The sequence below is a fragment of the Thamnophis sirtalis genome, unplaced genomic scaffold (genome assembly GCF_051295495.1).
Source record: "Thamnophis sirtalis isolate CommonGarterSnake01/CBP01778 unplaced genomic scaffold, rThaSir2_p1.2 scaffold_12, whole genome shotgun sequence".
NCBI lineage: Eukaryota > Metazoa > Chordata > Lepidosauria > Squamata > Natricidae > Thamnophis > Thamnophis sirtalis.
Genome location: NW_028261392.1, coordinates 37206856 through 37223124, shown reverse-complemented (window position 1 = coordinate 37223124; position 16269 = coordinate 37206856). Strand labels below are relative to the sequence as shown.

General features: G+C 40.8%; 1 protein-coding gene across 1 annotated transcript in view; it reads right to left on the bottom strand.

Moving 5' to 3' along the window:
- The window catches only part of GABRG3 (gamma-aminobutyric acid type A receptor subunit gamma3), a 451797-nt gene that overhangs the window by 43998 nt on the left and 391530 nt on the right, over positions 1-16269 (bottom strand). The window contains exon 6 of the mRNA XM_014064443.2: positions 13385-13522. Coding sequence (XP_013919918.1) covers positions 13385-13522 — 138 coding nt within the window. The remainder of the gene's footprint in view (positions 1-13384; positions 13523-16269) is intronic.

Below are 16269 nucleotides of genomic sequence, written 5' to 3'. Positions count from 1 at the left end.
AAAATTATAATATTAAAACAGCAACAAACTGGTGGGAACATCAGCCTGAAAAAGTCACTGAAAATCAGATGGTCAAGATCTTGTGGGATTTCCGTATACAAACCGACAAAATACTGGCGCATAATACACCAGACATCACACTGGTTGAGAAAAATAAGATCACAATCATAGACATTGCAATACCAGGTGATAGCAGGGTTGCCGAGAAGGAACATGAAAAAATAGAAAAATACCAGGACTTAAAAATCGAAATTCAACGACTATGGCACAAACCAGCAGTGGTAATTCCAGTGGTAATTGGCACACTGGGTGCTATTCCAAAAGCACTGGAATTACATTTAAAACAGTTAAAAATTGACAAAATCACCATCAGTCAAATGCAAAAAGCTGGACTGCTTGGATCTGCATGCATATTACGAAAATACGTTACGACGTCCTAGGCCCCTGGGTGGGGCCCGACTAGTAACCAATGCCAAATCCGGCGAAACAACTGGTCGCTGTGATACAATTGTATAATATATTTTCTTACTGACTACAGAAAAAGTCCTTAGAGGATGTAAGAAAGGGGAGAAATCTCATCCTGACAAAGTTCAGATACAACAATGCTACTCAATCTACATTTCTCAATGAATAAATCTGCATAGTTGGGAAGAGACCAGCAAAGCTCAGGAAATGTGAACCCTGAGCAGCCCATAATAAAAAGAAAAGTTTCTCTCTCAGAATGGTTTGAAAAAGAAGAGATAGTAATTGCTTTTATTGTGAAAGTGTTGCTCTTATCTGTGTGTCTTCCATTCTAGGAAGAGAGACCATTTTTTTAGATCACTCCTTCCAAGTAATAGAAAGTGCATCAACTCAGAGAAAGAGTGAGGAAATCAGAAGGAAATACCTATAAAAGAGCAACAAGGAGATATATATGAATCAGGATTTCTCCCCTCCTTCTATTTTACTATTTTATGATATTATTCCATTTGTTTATTTTTCATTTTATATTGTAGATTTAGGGCTGACTTGTTCTACGTGCATAATGTGTGTTTCTGGAATTGTATTCTTGCCTAGAAGATTGGTTGTAAATTAAAACATGCAGGATTCAAATCTCTCCTTTTCCTGTCAGTGTTATCTTCTGTTTTCAATTAGCTCCTTAACCTTAATCTGCATCATAAATAAGTTTGTGCCTTCTCAATCATAAGATTAAAATTATGAACCTATGTAAATAAAAGATAGCAAATTCAATGCTTGTATTACTCAAAATATTTTACTATTTCTACCTTAGCTACCTTAGCTAAAATATGTTTGTGCATGTTCCTGCAATTTACAACACAACTTCTAGGTCTGTTACTTAAAGATTAGTTTGCAAAGCTGAAATGAACTATTCATTATGTATGCATGAAAAAATATTCAGGACTTCATTTATATGAATAAATGTCATTCTTAAATTAGTACAGCACTGGTAATAAAGATAATTTTCTTTATTTGTTTAAAGTCTTACATTACCATTTTGGTACTATGTGATAAATAAATAAATAAATAGATAGATAGATAGATAGATAGATAGATAGATAGATAGATAGATAGATAGATAGATAGATAGATAGATAGATAGATAGATAGATAAATAAATAAATAAATAAATAAATAAATAAATAAATAAATAACTATTTGGGTACTTTAGTAGTACATCTTAGGATATGGTTCATTTAATGGTTTATCTATGGTTAATTATTACAAAAACATATGATAAATAAACAAATAAGAAAGGCTCTGGTGTAATTAATGAATTAATTATTTCTTCCATTATTTTTAATGGAATTTACACTGAAATTTACAATTTAATAAACTTTATGTCCCTGAAGTTAGCTTTCTAAATGAATAAGTTAAGAATTAAGTTAAAAGAAACTATACTTGTCAGCCTTTCTTCATTCAATAATCAGGAAAGAAAACCACTGGACTCCATTTGTTGAAATCAAGTGTACTTTTACTAATTATAAATGAACAGATGCCAAGCTAAGCTAAGTCTGGTTAATTAGGCATGAAAGCGAATAATATATTGTATAATTCATTCCCCTCCCCTCGGCATCCCCGTGCACAGTCCAATCATAATTCTCCCAAATGTCAGGTGTGAGATAACTTCGAAAGGCATCACCAGGATGGAATGCTAGACCATTGGCCTTGGCGGGAAACACTCCTCCTCGACATGCGCAGTAAGGTGGTCAGTTCAGTGTCTAGAAACTTCCTCCAGCACAACAATGATTCCCCTCCCAAATCCCATGCCCCCCCTCCCCGTTTCAATGGCAGCCGACGCAGTAGCAAAGCAGAGGCTGACATCACTGAAGAATAAATTCTAATTGCATCTGTGGCTGCAGAAATCCATTCCTGACACTTTAATGGAAGAAAATATATGTAGGTCAATGTTCAAAAATGGGAGTCATCTACAACATACAGTGTAAGGCACAATGAAGATGCAATGAAAATTCTTTAACCAATAAAGGAGAGTGTTGAAAGATCCCTCAATTCTTTAATCATGTGATACATGGATCGATTCAACCATTGTTTCAACTGGAAACTGTGAGCATCTTAAACCAAGCTAAATCCATAAAATGCTAGGGAATTCCTGGAAACTTGGGATTCAGATAAACCAGCAATCAATAGACACACAGAGATAAACCACATTTACACAATCTAAGAAATAAATAAAAACAAAACAACAAAAAACCAGAACAAATTCTCTTCAGCAGCCAACATTCAGATAAATAGGGATTAAATCCAGACAAATACTCAACTAAAAAACAAACAAACAAAGAAAACCAATAATGAAGGAACTACCAAGGAGAAAACGAGCTCCCAACACTGGCAGAGTAAACTACTGTATACTGTATAAACAGGGAGGAAACCCCACGCTCCCTAACACTGAGGAAGTTCTTAGTCAAACAATGAGATGTCTACAAGCAAACAACCAAGCTCAGAGAACTTCACTATTTGTAATATTGTTCCTGCTGGCATTTGGGGTGTGGATGAAAGAGTAAGTTTGTCATGTTACACATACTGGATTTAAAGCTCTAAACATTCCCGAGGAATTTGAGAATTGGATCTAATAGCCATGATGGTCTGGAAGCAGTTATAAATGGCAGAAAATTTACTGAAAGAAATGCGTTCAAATGTTACAATTATGATGCTGGTTTAAACCATTTTATAGAAATATTTGACTTTAAACAGTGTAAAGAGAATACCACATTTCAGAAAACAATGCCCTTTTAATTTGAGTATTCATAGGATTTTGAGATGAATGAAACGTCAGCTCAGCTGATCTGGAATCAAATGTTGATAATTATCATCTTCTGTTCCAAAGTTTCAGAAATCTTCTAATATCTTCTCCTACAACATATTGCTCAGTTGACATGCTAGTGAGGAGAATGACCAAAAGAAAAGAAAAGAGTATGATTTCCCTTGGCTTTAACCCTTTGAATTCAAGCCTATTTTGAAACATGTTCATACATCTACTCTAATTCTTCTCAGATAAAGTTTCTGAAGGGAGGATTATTCAATGATATTGCAAGGTCCATTCATTAGGGAGATGGATTGGTTACCAGTAGGAATTGTTCATTGATGCAATTGCTAAAAATTCCATGACCCGTCAAAAGCGCGAAAATCGCGCCTTTGACGTCATCACAGCGCGACGAAAAAGATCGAAAAATTCAAATAAAAATTAATAAAAATTAAATTAAAGCAAGCCGATTCACATAAAGGTAAGGGTTAGGTTTAGGTTTAGGGTTAGGGTTAGGTTAAGGGTTAGGGTTAGCTTTAGAGCGTTAGCGTTAGCGTTAGGGTTAGGTTAAGGGTTAGCGTTAGGTTTTTCGTTACTTTAACGGTTAGGTTTAGGGTTAGGTTTAGGGTTAGGTTAAGAGTTAGGTTTAGGGTTAGGTTTAGGGTTAGGTTTGGGGGGGCTTAGGGTAAGGTTTTCGCTTTATTTTTACATTTTTCGAACTTTTTCGTCACGCTGTGATGACGTCACAGCGCGCTTTTGTCGAGCGCGATTTTGTCCTATGCGCTTTTGTGGTGGAACCAAAAATTCAGTCACCTATGAACTATAGTTGTTTGTGGCCTATCACCAAGAGAGAAGGAGAAAGGGAAAGTTACCATTCCTTGCTCCCAAAGTGATAAAATGGAATCTGGGCTAATAAAAGTATATAAATATGCATATTGAAAAGTTTTCAATTTATTCTTATTTTAAGAATTGGAAACCATCCATAAAATATTAGTGTTTTGCTTACACATTGGATTCATTTGTAAGTGATCACTGAACTGTATAATCAGAAGATTTAGTGATATGTTTATTTCATTTTAGCAAGGTCAGCTAGACTTTATCAATTGAGATGCATTATTGATGTATTTACATCACATATCACTAAATTGTATATCAGTGTTTTGTTGTTACAGTATAATGTGTTTCAATATCAGCAGGAAAGCACACACCTTGATCTGTTTAATTTCAGTTTTGAAGAATTCATCACTTCATATTACAATATCAGACTTTACTGATAAGTTAGGGCTAAAGGACTTGCAATGATATATTGATCTTCTGCCAAATTTCTGAATTATTTATAATGTTTTGATTGTGCTTAGCATGTAAAACTTTTTTAAACCTCCCAAGTGCACCACCATCAGTTACACAAGAGTGGCTTTGAGTTCTAGGAGTTAGTCACATAATAATTTTTGATTCCAATTTTCCTCACAGCACAAGTGTATCTTTCTGAAATAATTTATGCGGCTATAATATTTCATTTAGGATTGCTATATGGAGTAACTGCTGATAGGTGTATGGATAAACTTGTTTATACAGTTGCATATTTATTACTTTAATGTGTTATAAAAACAAAACAGGTCCTTGGAAAGCACTCCTCAATCACTGGGCAATCTGGTCCAATGGGCACACACAAAGTCCAGGAAAGCAGGAGTCGAACAGTCCAGGATACATGGCATGAGCACGAAACTGGGCATGCAACACTCAAGTCCTCAGGGCGGGATTAAGTAGTTATAGTAAGTGGTGCAGCCCTTTATGAGAGGCAAGGTTGCCTCCTCATCAGTAGTCTAGCTGACTGGCATTGTACCCATCTCCTCCCTGCTCTACATGTCCTTGGATCAGGAGGAGGTGTGGACTACCTCCTCATTGCTAATGGCTGGCAGCTGCTCTCGGTCCTAGCCTGGAACCTTGTGGCCAACTTGCCGCAGCTGTAGCTTGCCTCCATCAGACTCAGCCTGTTATTCATCTGATCAACCCAGCTGAGGCTGCTTCATCAGGCTAGCATTCTCTGAGCCCTGATCCTGACCAATACTCAGCTCCATGCTTTCATCTGCAAACTCAAAGTCACTCTCTTCCTCTTCTGAACTCGCATCTGGAGAAGGGTTTGGGAGCAGATCCATGACACCAGAAAAGGTGTGCAGACATTTCTTCCTCTTTGTCCTCTCCTCTCCTCTCCCATCCCATCCCATCCCATCCCATCCCATCCCATCCCATCCCATCCCATCCCATCCCATCCCATCCCATCCCATCCCATCCTATCCTATCCTATCCTATCCTATCCTATCCTATCCTTCCCTTTCCAGCAGGAAAGTGGTTGCTGCTGGGTGACGAGGGAGTGAAGGATTGCAAGATGGGCTAATGGAATGTTGAAAATGAAGATCATGTGAAAGCAGCAATAACCAGCAATGCAGCACCCAGTAGCACTAAAGCAGCTACAACTTCCCAAAATTTCATACTGTCAGAAATCATGGGCTCCAGTTTTGAACACTTTCTATAAGTTTGCCCATTTGAGGTACCTCAATTCAAAAAGTGTTGCGTTATGAGGCACTATTTCACCCAGTTAAAGTTCATTAGAAAGAGAGTTTTATACAAATGTATACACACACATACATAGCAATAGGAATAGCACATAGACTCATATACCATCCTGTTCTGTCCCCCCCCCCTTCATGGCTCTTAACACACGGCAAGACAGGCAAACTTAAAAGGACTTTTCTTTATCAGTTCACAGTTCAAACTGGCTTCGAGCCCAAAAAATAACATAAATACAAGTCTTTGACCAGATAACGTAATGAAAACAATTCTTTCTTACGGCAACTCAATTTGAACAAAACGAAAGCAAAACACTTCTTCCCAAAGTCTCTATGAATCAGGGTTACAGACATACAGAGCACTTATCCAAGTGAATCTTACAGAAATCACGACTGATGATCAAACAATGTTGTACAAACCAAGGCACGCACGAAGGAACGTATGTTGACTCCTGCAACTAGGGCGTAGCAGCATCCGTCCTTTTATCTCCAAACCTGCCTCCCACAAGCTCCAGCTGCATACTGAATCTTGCATCCCAAAAAGACTCTCAGCAGAACTGCTGAGTCACAACACTATCCCCCACTGCAGGGCCCTTTCCCCGGGGTCTGATGGTCTGGATGACGTGTCCCCAAGCTGACCCGCACCCATTTCCCTTGGTCCCTTTTTAATGAATCCCAAACCTCTGGAGGCATAGCCCCCTTGAATCAGACCTCTTTAGGTATCCGGTGGCCACCATGTTTCCTTCCACCCTTCCTGGTGTCGACACCCCATCCAGGGTCATCCACCCTCCACAAGGCCAACCCACCAACCCCCCTACTGTCGGAGGTTGATGGCAGCTCGACCGACTTTGGTCGAGCCTTAACACCCTGTCCAGGGTCCTCCACCTTCTGCAAGGTCGACCCACCAGCCCTCCTACTGTCGGAGGTTGACTGCAGCTCTGCCAGCTTTGGCCGAGCCTTAACTCCCTCTCCAGGGTCCTTCACCTTCTGCAAGGTCGACCCACCAGCCCTCCTACCGTCGGAGGTTGACGGCAGCTCTACCAACTTCGGCCGAGCCTTCACTCCCTGTCCAGGGTCCTCCACCCTCTGCAAGGCTGACCCACCAGCCCCCTTTCTGTCGGAGGTTGACAGCAGCTCTACCGAGTTCGGCCGAGCCTTCACTCCCTGTCCAGGGTCCTCCACCCTCTGCAAGGCTGACCCACCAGCCCCCTTTCCGTCGGAGGTTGACAGCAGCTCTGCCAGCTTTGGCCGAGCCTTAAATCCCTGTCTAGGGACCTCCACCCTCTGCAAGGCCGACCCACCAACCCCCTTTCCATCAGAGGTTGACGGCAGCTCTAGCGACTCCTGCCGAACCACCACGCAATCCCCTCCCGCAGAGCCCTTCCCCCGGTTTCGATGATCGGGGTGTGGCCCAGAAGGCTTGGTGACGGCCTCCCCAGAACACGGTCCAAGATACCGGCACCCCACCAGGAACCCAGAGACAAAGTCCAGTGTTGCGGGGACTGGAGTTGACAATGGCTGGAATCTCGGCGGAGTTCTCTTTGTAGACCTGGCCCAATGACACTGAGCACATGACTTCACGCACCTCCGTACGTCATTTTTCAGATGGGGCCACCAAAAGTGACGGGAAGCCAGGCACAATGTCCGAACAAACTCTCAATGTCTTGCTGCAGACGTGTAATGAATCTGCACGAGCACCCGTTGACTGATGTGCTCCGCGGGAACATAGAGCCAGCCCCGCCACTTCAAAAGATCCCCTTCCAAAGTCCATGGGGACGCCACCCCACTTCTGCCTTTTGTCGCTCCACCCAGTCGTTACCCCGCTGTGCATCCCGTACCAGAGCCTGCATGCCCACAGGATGACAAACGGCAGCGCAGGATGCAACGGGTAGAACAGTCCGAGGTGAAAGCGAGTTAGCAGGGTCGGAGTTCTTTACTTTACTCGGCAGGGCATCCGCCCTGGGACTCCACACCCACAAACTCACGCTATCTTGTGCGAACGGGGTAACATGGCCGCACCAACGTGCTGGTTGTCCGACTTGATCGTGCGTTGCTGAGGGACGGCTGCAGTCCACGCAACCCTTCTGTTCTTCTTGGGGCAGCTTCCTGCCAAGTGTCCAAGATCCCCACAATAAAAACACAATCCCTCCGCATGTCATCTGTCCATCTCTGTCCGTGACACTCGAGGTTGAATAGCACCCAACTCCATGGGCTCCTCCCAGTCCACTGCAGTCCCTTGCTGAACCGGCATGCTGGTGGTCTCCTGGAACACACGGCGAGGCCTTCACCTCTGCAGCCAGGCATCTATCCGGAGGCATAGGTGGACCAATGCGTCGAACGTCGGTGGCCTGTCCACCCTTGCCAGTTCATCCTGCAAGGCCTCAGACAATCCATCTTGGAATGTGTCCATTAGAGCTGGTTCATTCCATGTGGAATCCTGGCTACGTAGCCTGAATTCAGACACATAGTCCTGCAATGACCCAGTCCCCTGCTGCAGTGATTTCAAACTTCTGGCAGCTGTTTCCCCTTTGATCGGATCTTCAAACATCCATCTGAAATATTGGCAGAAGCCCTGGAAGTCATCCAACAAAGGGCTCTGCTGAACCAACAAGGGGGTAGCCCACCGGGCAGCTGTGCCTGAGAGCAAACTAATCATGAATCCCACCTTCGTCCGGTCAGTGGGAAAGTCCTCCGCTCTCAGGCTAATAAACAGCTGGCATTGTCCCAAGAATGCTGCAAACATGGCCTGGGCACTTCCTCCTTGGCTGGGGGGATCTTGCAGCTCTCTGCAATTGTGCCATTTGATCCGTCAGGACAGCCATTTGTTGCGCGAGTTTTGTATGGGCAACATGTAATTGCTCCATAGTTAATGAAATGGAGGCTTATCAGGCTGGAGTCAATCTGCTCTGTCCCCCCCTTCACGGCTCTTAACACACGGCAAGACAGGCAAACTTAAAAGGACTTTTCTTTATCAGTTCACAGTTCAAACTGGTTTCAAGCCCAAAAAATAACATAAATACAAGTCTTTGACCAGATAACGTAATGAAAACAATTCTTTCTTACGGCAACTCAATTTGAACAAAACGAAAGTAAAACACTTCTTCCCAAAGTCTCTATGAATCAGGGTTACAGACATACAGAGCACTTATCCAAGTGAATCTTACAGAAACCACGACTGATGATCAAACAATGTTGTACAAACCAAGGCACGCACGAAGGAACGTATGTTGACTCCTGCAACTAGGGCGTGGCAGCATCCGTCCTTTTATCTCCAAACCTGCCTCCCACAAGCCCCAGCTGCATACTGAATCTTGTATCCCGAAAAGACTCTCAGCAGAACTGCTGAGTCACAACACCATCCCATAGTGCTTTACAGAACTCTCTGGAAGGTTTATAGAGTCACATATCTGGGTCCTCATTTTACTGATGTTGGAATGATATAAGGCTGAATCAACCTTGAGCTCCGTCAGGATCAAGCTCTAGGCTGTGGGCAGAGTTTGCAATCTGCATTATAACTACTGCACCACCAGGGCTTGATAGACAGTAACATTAAATATAGACTATTTTTAGTAAGTAAGTCTTCAACATTTTCCCCTTCAGAAAACCCAGATCTCCCCAGTAAAAGGAACAACAATATCAACAGCAGAAAATCAATATGGTGCCTCAGTTAACTTTCTTAATATCAGCTGAAAAAGAGGAAAAGCTTTATAAACATCTGTCTTCCATATGGGGTCTTAATTATCTTCTTGTTTAGGACTCCAAAATTCCTAAGACCATCCCTGCATCTTTATCTCTACTTCAAATGGATGTAGAAATAAAGGAGATTTGTAACTCTATGTAACAATCAGAAAAGAAAAGACTCATGGAACAAGAGTACATCTGTTTGGAGCAGTCAATATATAGCATTATCTTGTCTTAATGGCTTTCAGAATGATTTATATAGTCCATCTATCCTTACGTTCTCAAAGCAGAGAAATATGGATGTAGCATTAGTGCCTGTTCTTGTATTAGAAGGTTTGTAACTACAGGTTATACAAGGATCCCTGCATAGAAACCTAGAAAAGTGTGGCATTTTCTTTTTCCTTTTTCCTTCCCAAGCTGAGTTTATTTACGATATAGAAATATTATGTTGGTATCAGAATAGCATTCTCTTCACAAAGTTTAGCCATTAGTAAGAATGGAACCCCTTCCCTGAGCAAAATTAAACAAATCCTAATTTCTAGAGTGGTTAATAATCCATAGATCCTCATGCATATTTCTGCATTTACTAACATGCTGGACAATAGTTTATGCTAGAGCTAAAATGAATTCCATTAAGTTTAAATTAAAGTCTGTTGATAAGGGCAATGGGGGGAAGAGCATTCATTACCTTGGCAATTTTCCAAGTCTTTAAAATGTTTTGGAGGAGAGGAAAAACACATCCTAGCAAACCCTGGGGAAAAGATTGAATAATAAGGAAAATGTCTTATTTAACTGGTTCAGCTAATACAATACGCTCTGGGCTGTTCAACAATAACCAACTATCAGTGATCTTGCTACCTGCAATTTCCTTTGACTACATTTAAAAAAAGGATATGACATATGAATGAAAAATGACATCAAGAATAAATGATAAAAATGTGAAAAATGGCTACAATTAATATTTATTTGGGTATTTATTAAGCAACTAAGCTTAAAGAATGGAAGACAAGTGGAAAGACAGATGGACAGAAATAAAAAAAATCCAATCGACTTGTTTTAGACTTGGATTACTCTATGCAGTGACAGATTTTCATAAGATTAAAATCCATATCTGACCTTAGAATGCACCAAAGATTGCAGATTACCCAATAATGCTAGCAAACCATATTCTGATTTTAAAAAAAGAATATTTGTAGCTCAGTTGAATTACCCTTAGTGTTCTCGGTGGTTGGTGGACTTCTTGCAGATGTTTCATTATCAAACTAGGTAACATCATCAGTGTTGGCCATCATCAATGCTAGCATTGATAATGTTCCCTAGTTTGGTAATGAAACATCTGCAAGAAGACCACCAAGTTCAGAGAGCACCAAGGACCCTAAAGCTACATATCACTGGATGATGGAACACTTCACTGGCTACACCCAGATCTGATTTTCAAAAAAAACACTGCTCTTGCAAATGAACATCCACTTCATTGCCAAGGTCAGCTGTTTATAAATTGCCCATTAATTTATAAAACACTGAGTTAAGATCATGAGTCATAATTTGGAGAAATACTTCTACTTTTTATTTATTTAGGTGACACCTGTATTCTAAATGCATTATTATGAAGGAAAGAATAGAGATCTCTCTATTCACTGGTTCACACTAGAGCTGGCAAAATGCTTGTGAAGAAATCAAACATTCTTCTGAACCTGGTGCTTGAAGCAAAAGTTTCAGCTTGGGATCTTTCAAGGGTGTTATGTATTAAATATATATAGTTGTGTTAAGCCCTGCTAAAATACTGTCAGGGTTCCAAGTAACACCCCCAATGAATAAGACTCTGAGGCTTGACGTTCCTCAAAGTTCCCTTTTATTAGAAATGTCATATTGGCACATCTGGGAAAATCGAATCTGAAAGTTTCCAGGTTTTTCCCACCCAAAAGAAAGTCCAAGCACCTACATGTCCATCACATGGTTCAATCAAAGCACTGTCCCAACTGGAGATGCCTCCCAGTCACACCCTTCCAGGTGCCAGGCAGACAGTGATGGGATATGACCGGTATGCCCCGGTACAGGTGTACCGGTGCCTGCTGGGAGCACCAGGTACCGTTCCAGTACGGTGCTCCGAAGGGCCCACCAGTCTGTCTGCTCTCCTTATCTCTATTTGAGCTGACCAGGGCATTTGCGCATGTGCACAGGGCGTATGGCGCCTGCACAATGTTCCACCAAGAAGCTGGAGCCTTGCAGGTGGTAGGGATGAATGCGCCCACTGTGCACATGCATGTAGTGGACGCCTGGCCCCGTTGCAGCATACCAGTTGCAATGGGAGCCAGAACCCACCACTTCAGGCAGAATATACTTGACTCGGAGAAAGGAATGTTATAATGACTATATAACTCTCCAGCTCCAGACAATCTGCCCTCACAGTTTCCCACAGACTAAATGTGGCAGGCCTGAAAATCCAATGCCCAAGATGGTTTCCAGGCCTGACAAATTCAAAATTTTGCCATATTCAAAGAATGAATGATGCTGGTCAGCTAACAACAATTGTACATAAAATAAATCTATATGCTGCTCTATGGTTGCAATAAAGAATTCATTGGGTGGTCTAGAAATTCAGTTAATAAAGAGGTCATAAAGTGAACTGTGCATCTTTTAGAATAATCAGTAAAGTAATACAGTACATGTGTTACTGTAAGTATTCCACCAGCTCTTCATCACAAGTCTTGAAAGATAGTGTCAGAACCTCTCCATTGGGTAATTAGGAAAGAAGACGACGAGACTCCGTAGGTAGAGATCAAGTGTACTTTTACTAATTACAAATGATTAAAGGCATAGCGAAGACTGAGTATTTAGGCGCGAAAGCGATTGATATATAGAATAACCCATTCCCCACCCCTTGGCATCACAGTTACAGTCCAATCATAATTCTCCCAAGTGTCAGGTGTGAGATAACTTCAAAAAGCATCACCAAGATGGAATGTCGGTGCCGTTAGTCTTGGCGGGAACCTCCTACGCATGCGTAGTCCGACAAGCAGCTGAGCTCCAGAATCTTCCTCCAGCACAATTAGTAACCCCTCCCAAATACCATGCCCTCCCTCCCCGTTTCATGGCAGTCGAAGCAGCAGCAAAGCAGAGGCTGACAGATAGGGGATTTTATTTGAGGAAATAGATGATAAATAGATAGATAGATAGATAGATAGATAGATGATAGATAGATAGATAGATAGATAGATAGATAGATAGATAGATAGATAGATAGATAGATAGATAGATATTTCACTTCAACTACAATCTTCACAGCGCATTAAAACAAGCTAAGGTTAATGCTTTTCTAGTTTTGGGAAGAGTTATCTGATTTAGATAACTAGTTGGTATATAATGATGACTACTCAAAAACACATCTCTAGCAGAGGTGGGTTGCTCCCAGTACGGCCTGGATTGAGTGAACCAGTAGTGGAGGTGGCAGGAGGCTCCGCCCACCCACTGGATGCTTCTGCGCATGCGCAGAAACATCACATACACACACACACGCAAGCAAGCAAACTAGTAGTAAAAAAAATGGAAAACCACCACTGATCTGTAGGAAGATCTGAAAAAAATCTAGTTGCATATCTATATCTGACACACATTGTTTTAAATTATCCAGCATCTTTTTGTAACCCTTTTTCATTAATATGTCCCATAAGAAGCTATAATTCTGTAAGTTTTATGAATTGATCTTCTTCAAATAGATTCAAAATTATTAGGAAAATTAGAGTTGGCTTTCTCTTCTTGTCTCCTATCATTCATATAGGTATGTATATTTTTTTTATTGTGATCACAAGATATTTTACACAGAAAAATGGGTGCAGGGAATCTTTCAAGCTCAGCACAGGAAATTCTTATTTATTACCTGCTGATGTTTGCACAATATCAGAAGTATTTCTGAGTCCCATGAAGTCAAACTGATAAAGTCTCCAAGATTTCTGATCTGCAGCTTCTACTGAGTTTTTTCTCCATCTGTAAACCATTTCTTCTTGTGGATAGCCATCTGTAAATTAAAAGTCAGCATCAAATATCTGGTAAATATTTCATAATGTGAACACTATAAACTTTTTTCCTCCTCCTCTGACATATGTGATCGTAGGCAGCTTACAGCAAACAGTACAGCCACCTTGCAGTCCCACTACTTCTATGGGATCCCCAGGCCTGATGGCACAGCCATATCTTCAGGAACTTCCTAAAAGCGATCAGGATTGGGACCAATATAACCACAAGAAAGAGGATATTCCAGAAGATGGATGCAATGGCAGTCCTGGTTCTTGTCAGATGAAACTCTTGGTAGACAGGACCCATAACATATCCCAATTGCCAGGTCTAATGGAATGGATAAATATAACAGGAGAGAGATGATCCTTCAAATAATCTGGCTCCATGTCTTGTAGATCTTTATGAGTCATAACCAGCACTTTAAATTGAGCCTGGAAAGAAACTGACAACAAATCAAGTTCACGGAGCAGAGGTTTAACATGTACTAATTTGGTATGCATATTACTCCTGCACTATGTTTTGCACCAGCTTTAGTTTCCTGATGTTTTTCAAAAGCAGCTCCTGTACAACACATTACAATAATCCATCCAAGAGGTGACCAGAAGATGAATGATGGAGAGTAGTCTCGTGATACATGAACAGCTGCAATAGGTGCACAGCTCAAACTTGCACAAAGGCCATGACTGCCATCTGGAGAAGGAGTCCAAGGAACCCCAGTTTGCAACAGAGTCTGTTTGGGTCAATTCTATCCTATTCAACATTGAAGTTGATAATTTCCAGTCAAAGAAGCAAGGCAATAAATAGAAAATGTATAAATGAATAGCTTTTCTTTATTAGGCAAGAATATAAAACAAAATAAAAGCAAAAATAGCGTGCTTGACTCCACTGTCACTTTAATTGTGCAGTACGTACAGTATCAGTTGCTAGAGGTTTTCTGAAGGCTCTCTGAAGTCACAGCTGTTTAAGAACATATGGATCACTTTGCCTATTGCTTTAATGACCCTCAGTTCAATATATCTTGCAGATATGTATAACTTCATAAATAGATAATTTGCATTAAACAATAAATGATTCCCACAGGTACAGACATTGTCTCCCAGCTAAAAATATCTTGAACTAGTTGGATACCTGTACTCCGCTATGAAACTATGTGATCGGGGTTGATAAAGCAACACTTACAGCTTGAAAATTAATGAGTAGTTACGAACGGCTCTCCTCTCCCCTTCTCTCCCTCAGTTTTGCCCCACAGAAGCCTCTCCTATCCCCTTTTCTCCCTCAGGCTTGCCCCACAGAAACATATCCTATCCTACCCCCTTCTGTCCCTTAGACTTGCCCCATAGAAGCCTCTCCTCTCCTATCCCCCTTCTCTCTCTCAGACTGGCTCCATTGATCCTCTCCTATCTTATCCCCTTCTTTTCCTCAGTCTAACTCCTTAGCATCAGAGTATTTTTCAGGTGAGGAGTGGGAGCAGAATGTCTAAACTGCGAGCCTGCAGGCTGGATGAGTCATGCACTGGCCATGCCCATGCCCAAGTGGCATTTGGAACAAAATTCTTTTCAGGTGAGGAGGGCGAGTGGACCATCTAACTCCTTAGCATCAGAGTGTGTTAATAATAATATAAGAAATACTAATGATCTGATGGTCATTTCAAAAAATCCTTTCTTAGCAAGCACCTACAAGCCAAGAGGTACATACGTGCCAAATTTCAAGTTTGTAGACTTTACGGTTCTGGAGATTTCGGGATGTTGCATGAGTGGCATTTCGCTTATATATAGATTACAGAGTTGGGAATGAATCCTGGCAAGAGTAATGGACTACAACAACCCTTGTCTGATTAAGACAGATTTCTGTAGGATTGTTGTGAAGACCAAACAAATATTACAAACTTTTCTATGAATTTAAATATAAGTCTTCACGTCCTCCATTTTAGCAGGCAATTACATATAAATAATAAATTGTAAATCGTTATAATAACATACATAGGCTATAGAAACACTTCTGGAATTTCCAGGTTTATAGATTATTTCTTATACTCTTTGCTTTAAGTAGCTTTATCTTCTTATAGTATATACGTACTATTTTATGAACTCTTGCTATATTTAATGAATCCATTTTCTCAAGTTGCTATATAGCATGAGAGATGCCCACAAGACATTAATCTGTTATCTGTTAAAATTATTTATAAGTGTCTTTGGAGTGTGGCATTCATTTATTTTCAATCAATGTTAAAGAGTCACAGTTATACTGTAGAAGATTTTCAATTATGAATCGAAACTACTTACAGTTCATGATGTTGACTGGTAAAAAGGCCAAGAAGACAATTTACTGTATTGGCAGACAGATTATATTAACATATTTAGGGCTAAGAAGTCAGCTTTAAGTTATGTGTTATATCTCCCTGAAGAATGAGTACTTTAGGATTCAAATTCGCTCTGTTTTCAATGTATAATCACTGCTGTTTATTTGTGTTAGTTTTTCTGCATTAATTACATACATATAAGAGATAATGTGTAAGTGTATTGAATCATCAGTGGATATAGAATTCAAGAGTAACCAAATGGAAGTACAAATTTTATGAGCCAAAATATCTAAAGGAGGTTTATATACGAGAATCGCTCCAGTCGTATGAGCCATAGTGGTGCAATGGATAGAATGCAGTATTGCAGACAACTCTGTCTACTGCCAAGAGTTTGATTCTGACCAGCTCAAGGTTTGACTTAGCCTTCCATGGTCTGTAAAATGAGGAAC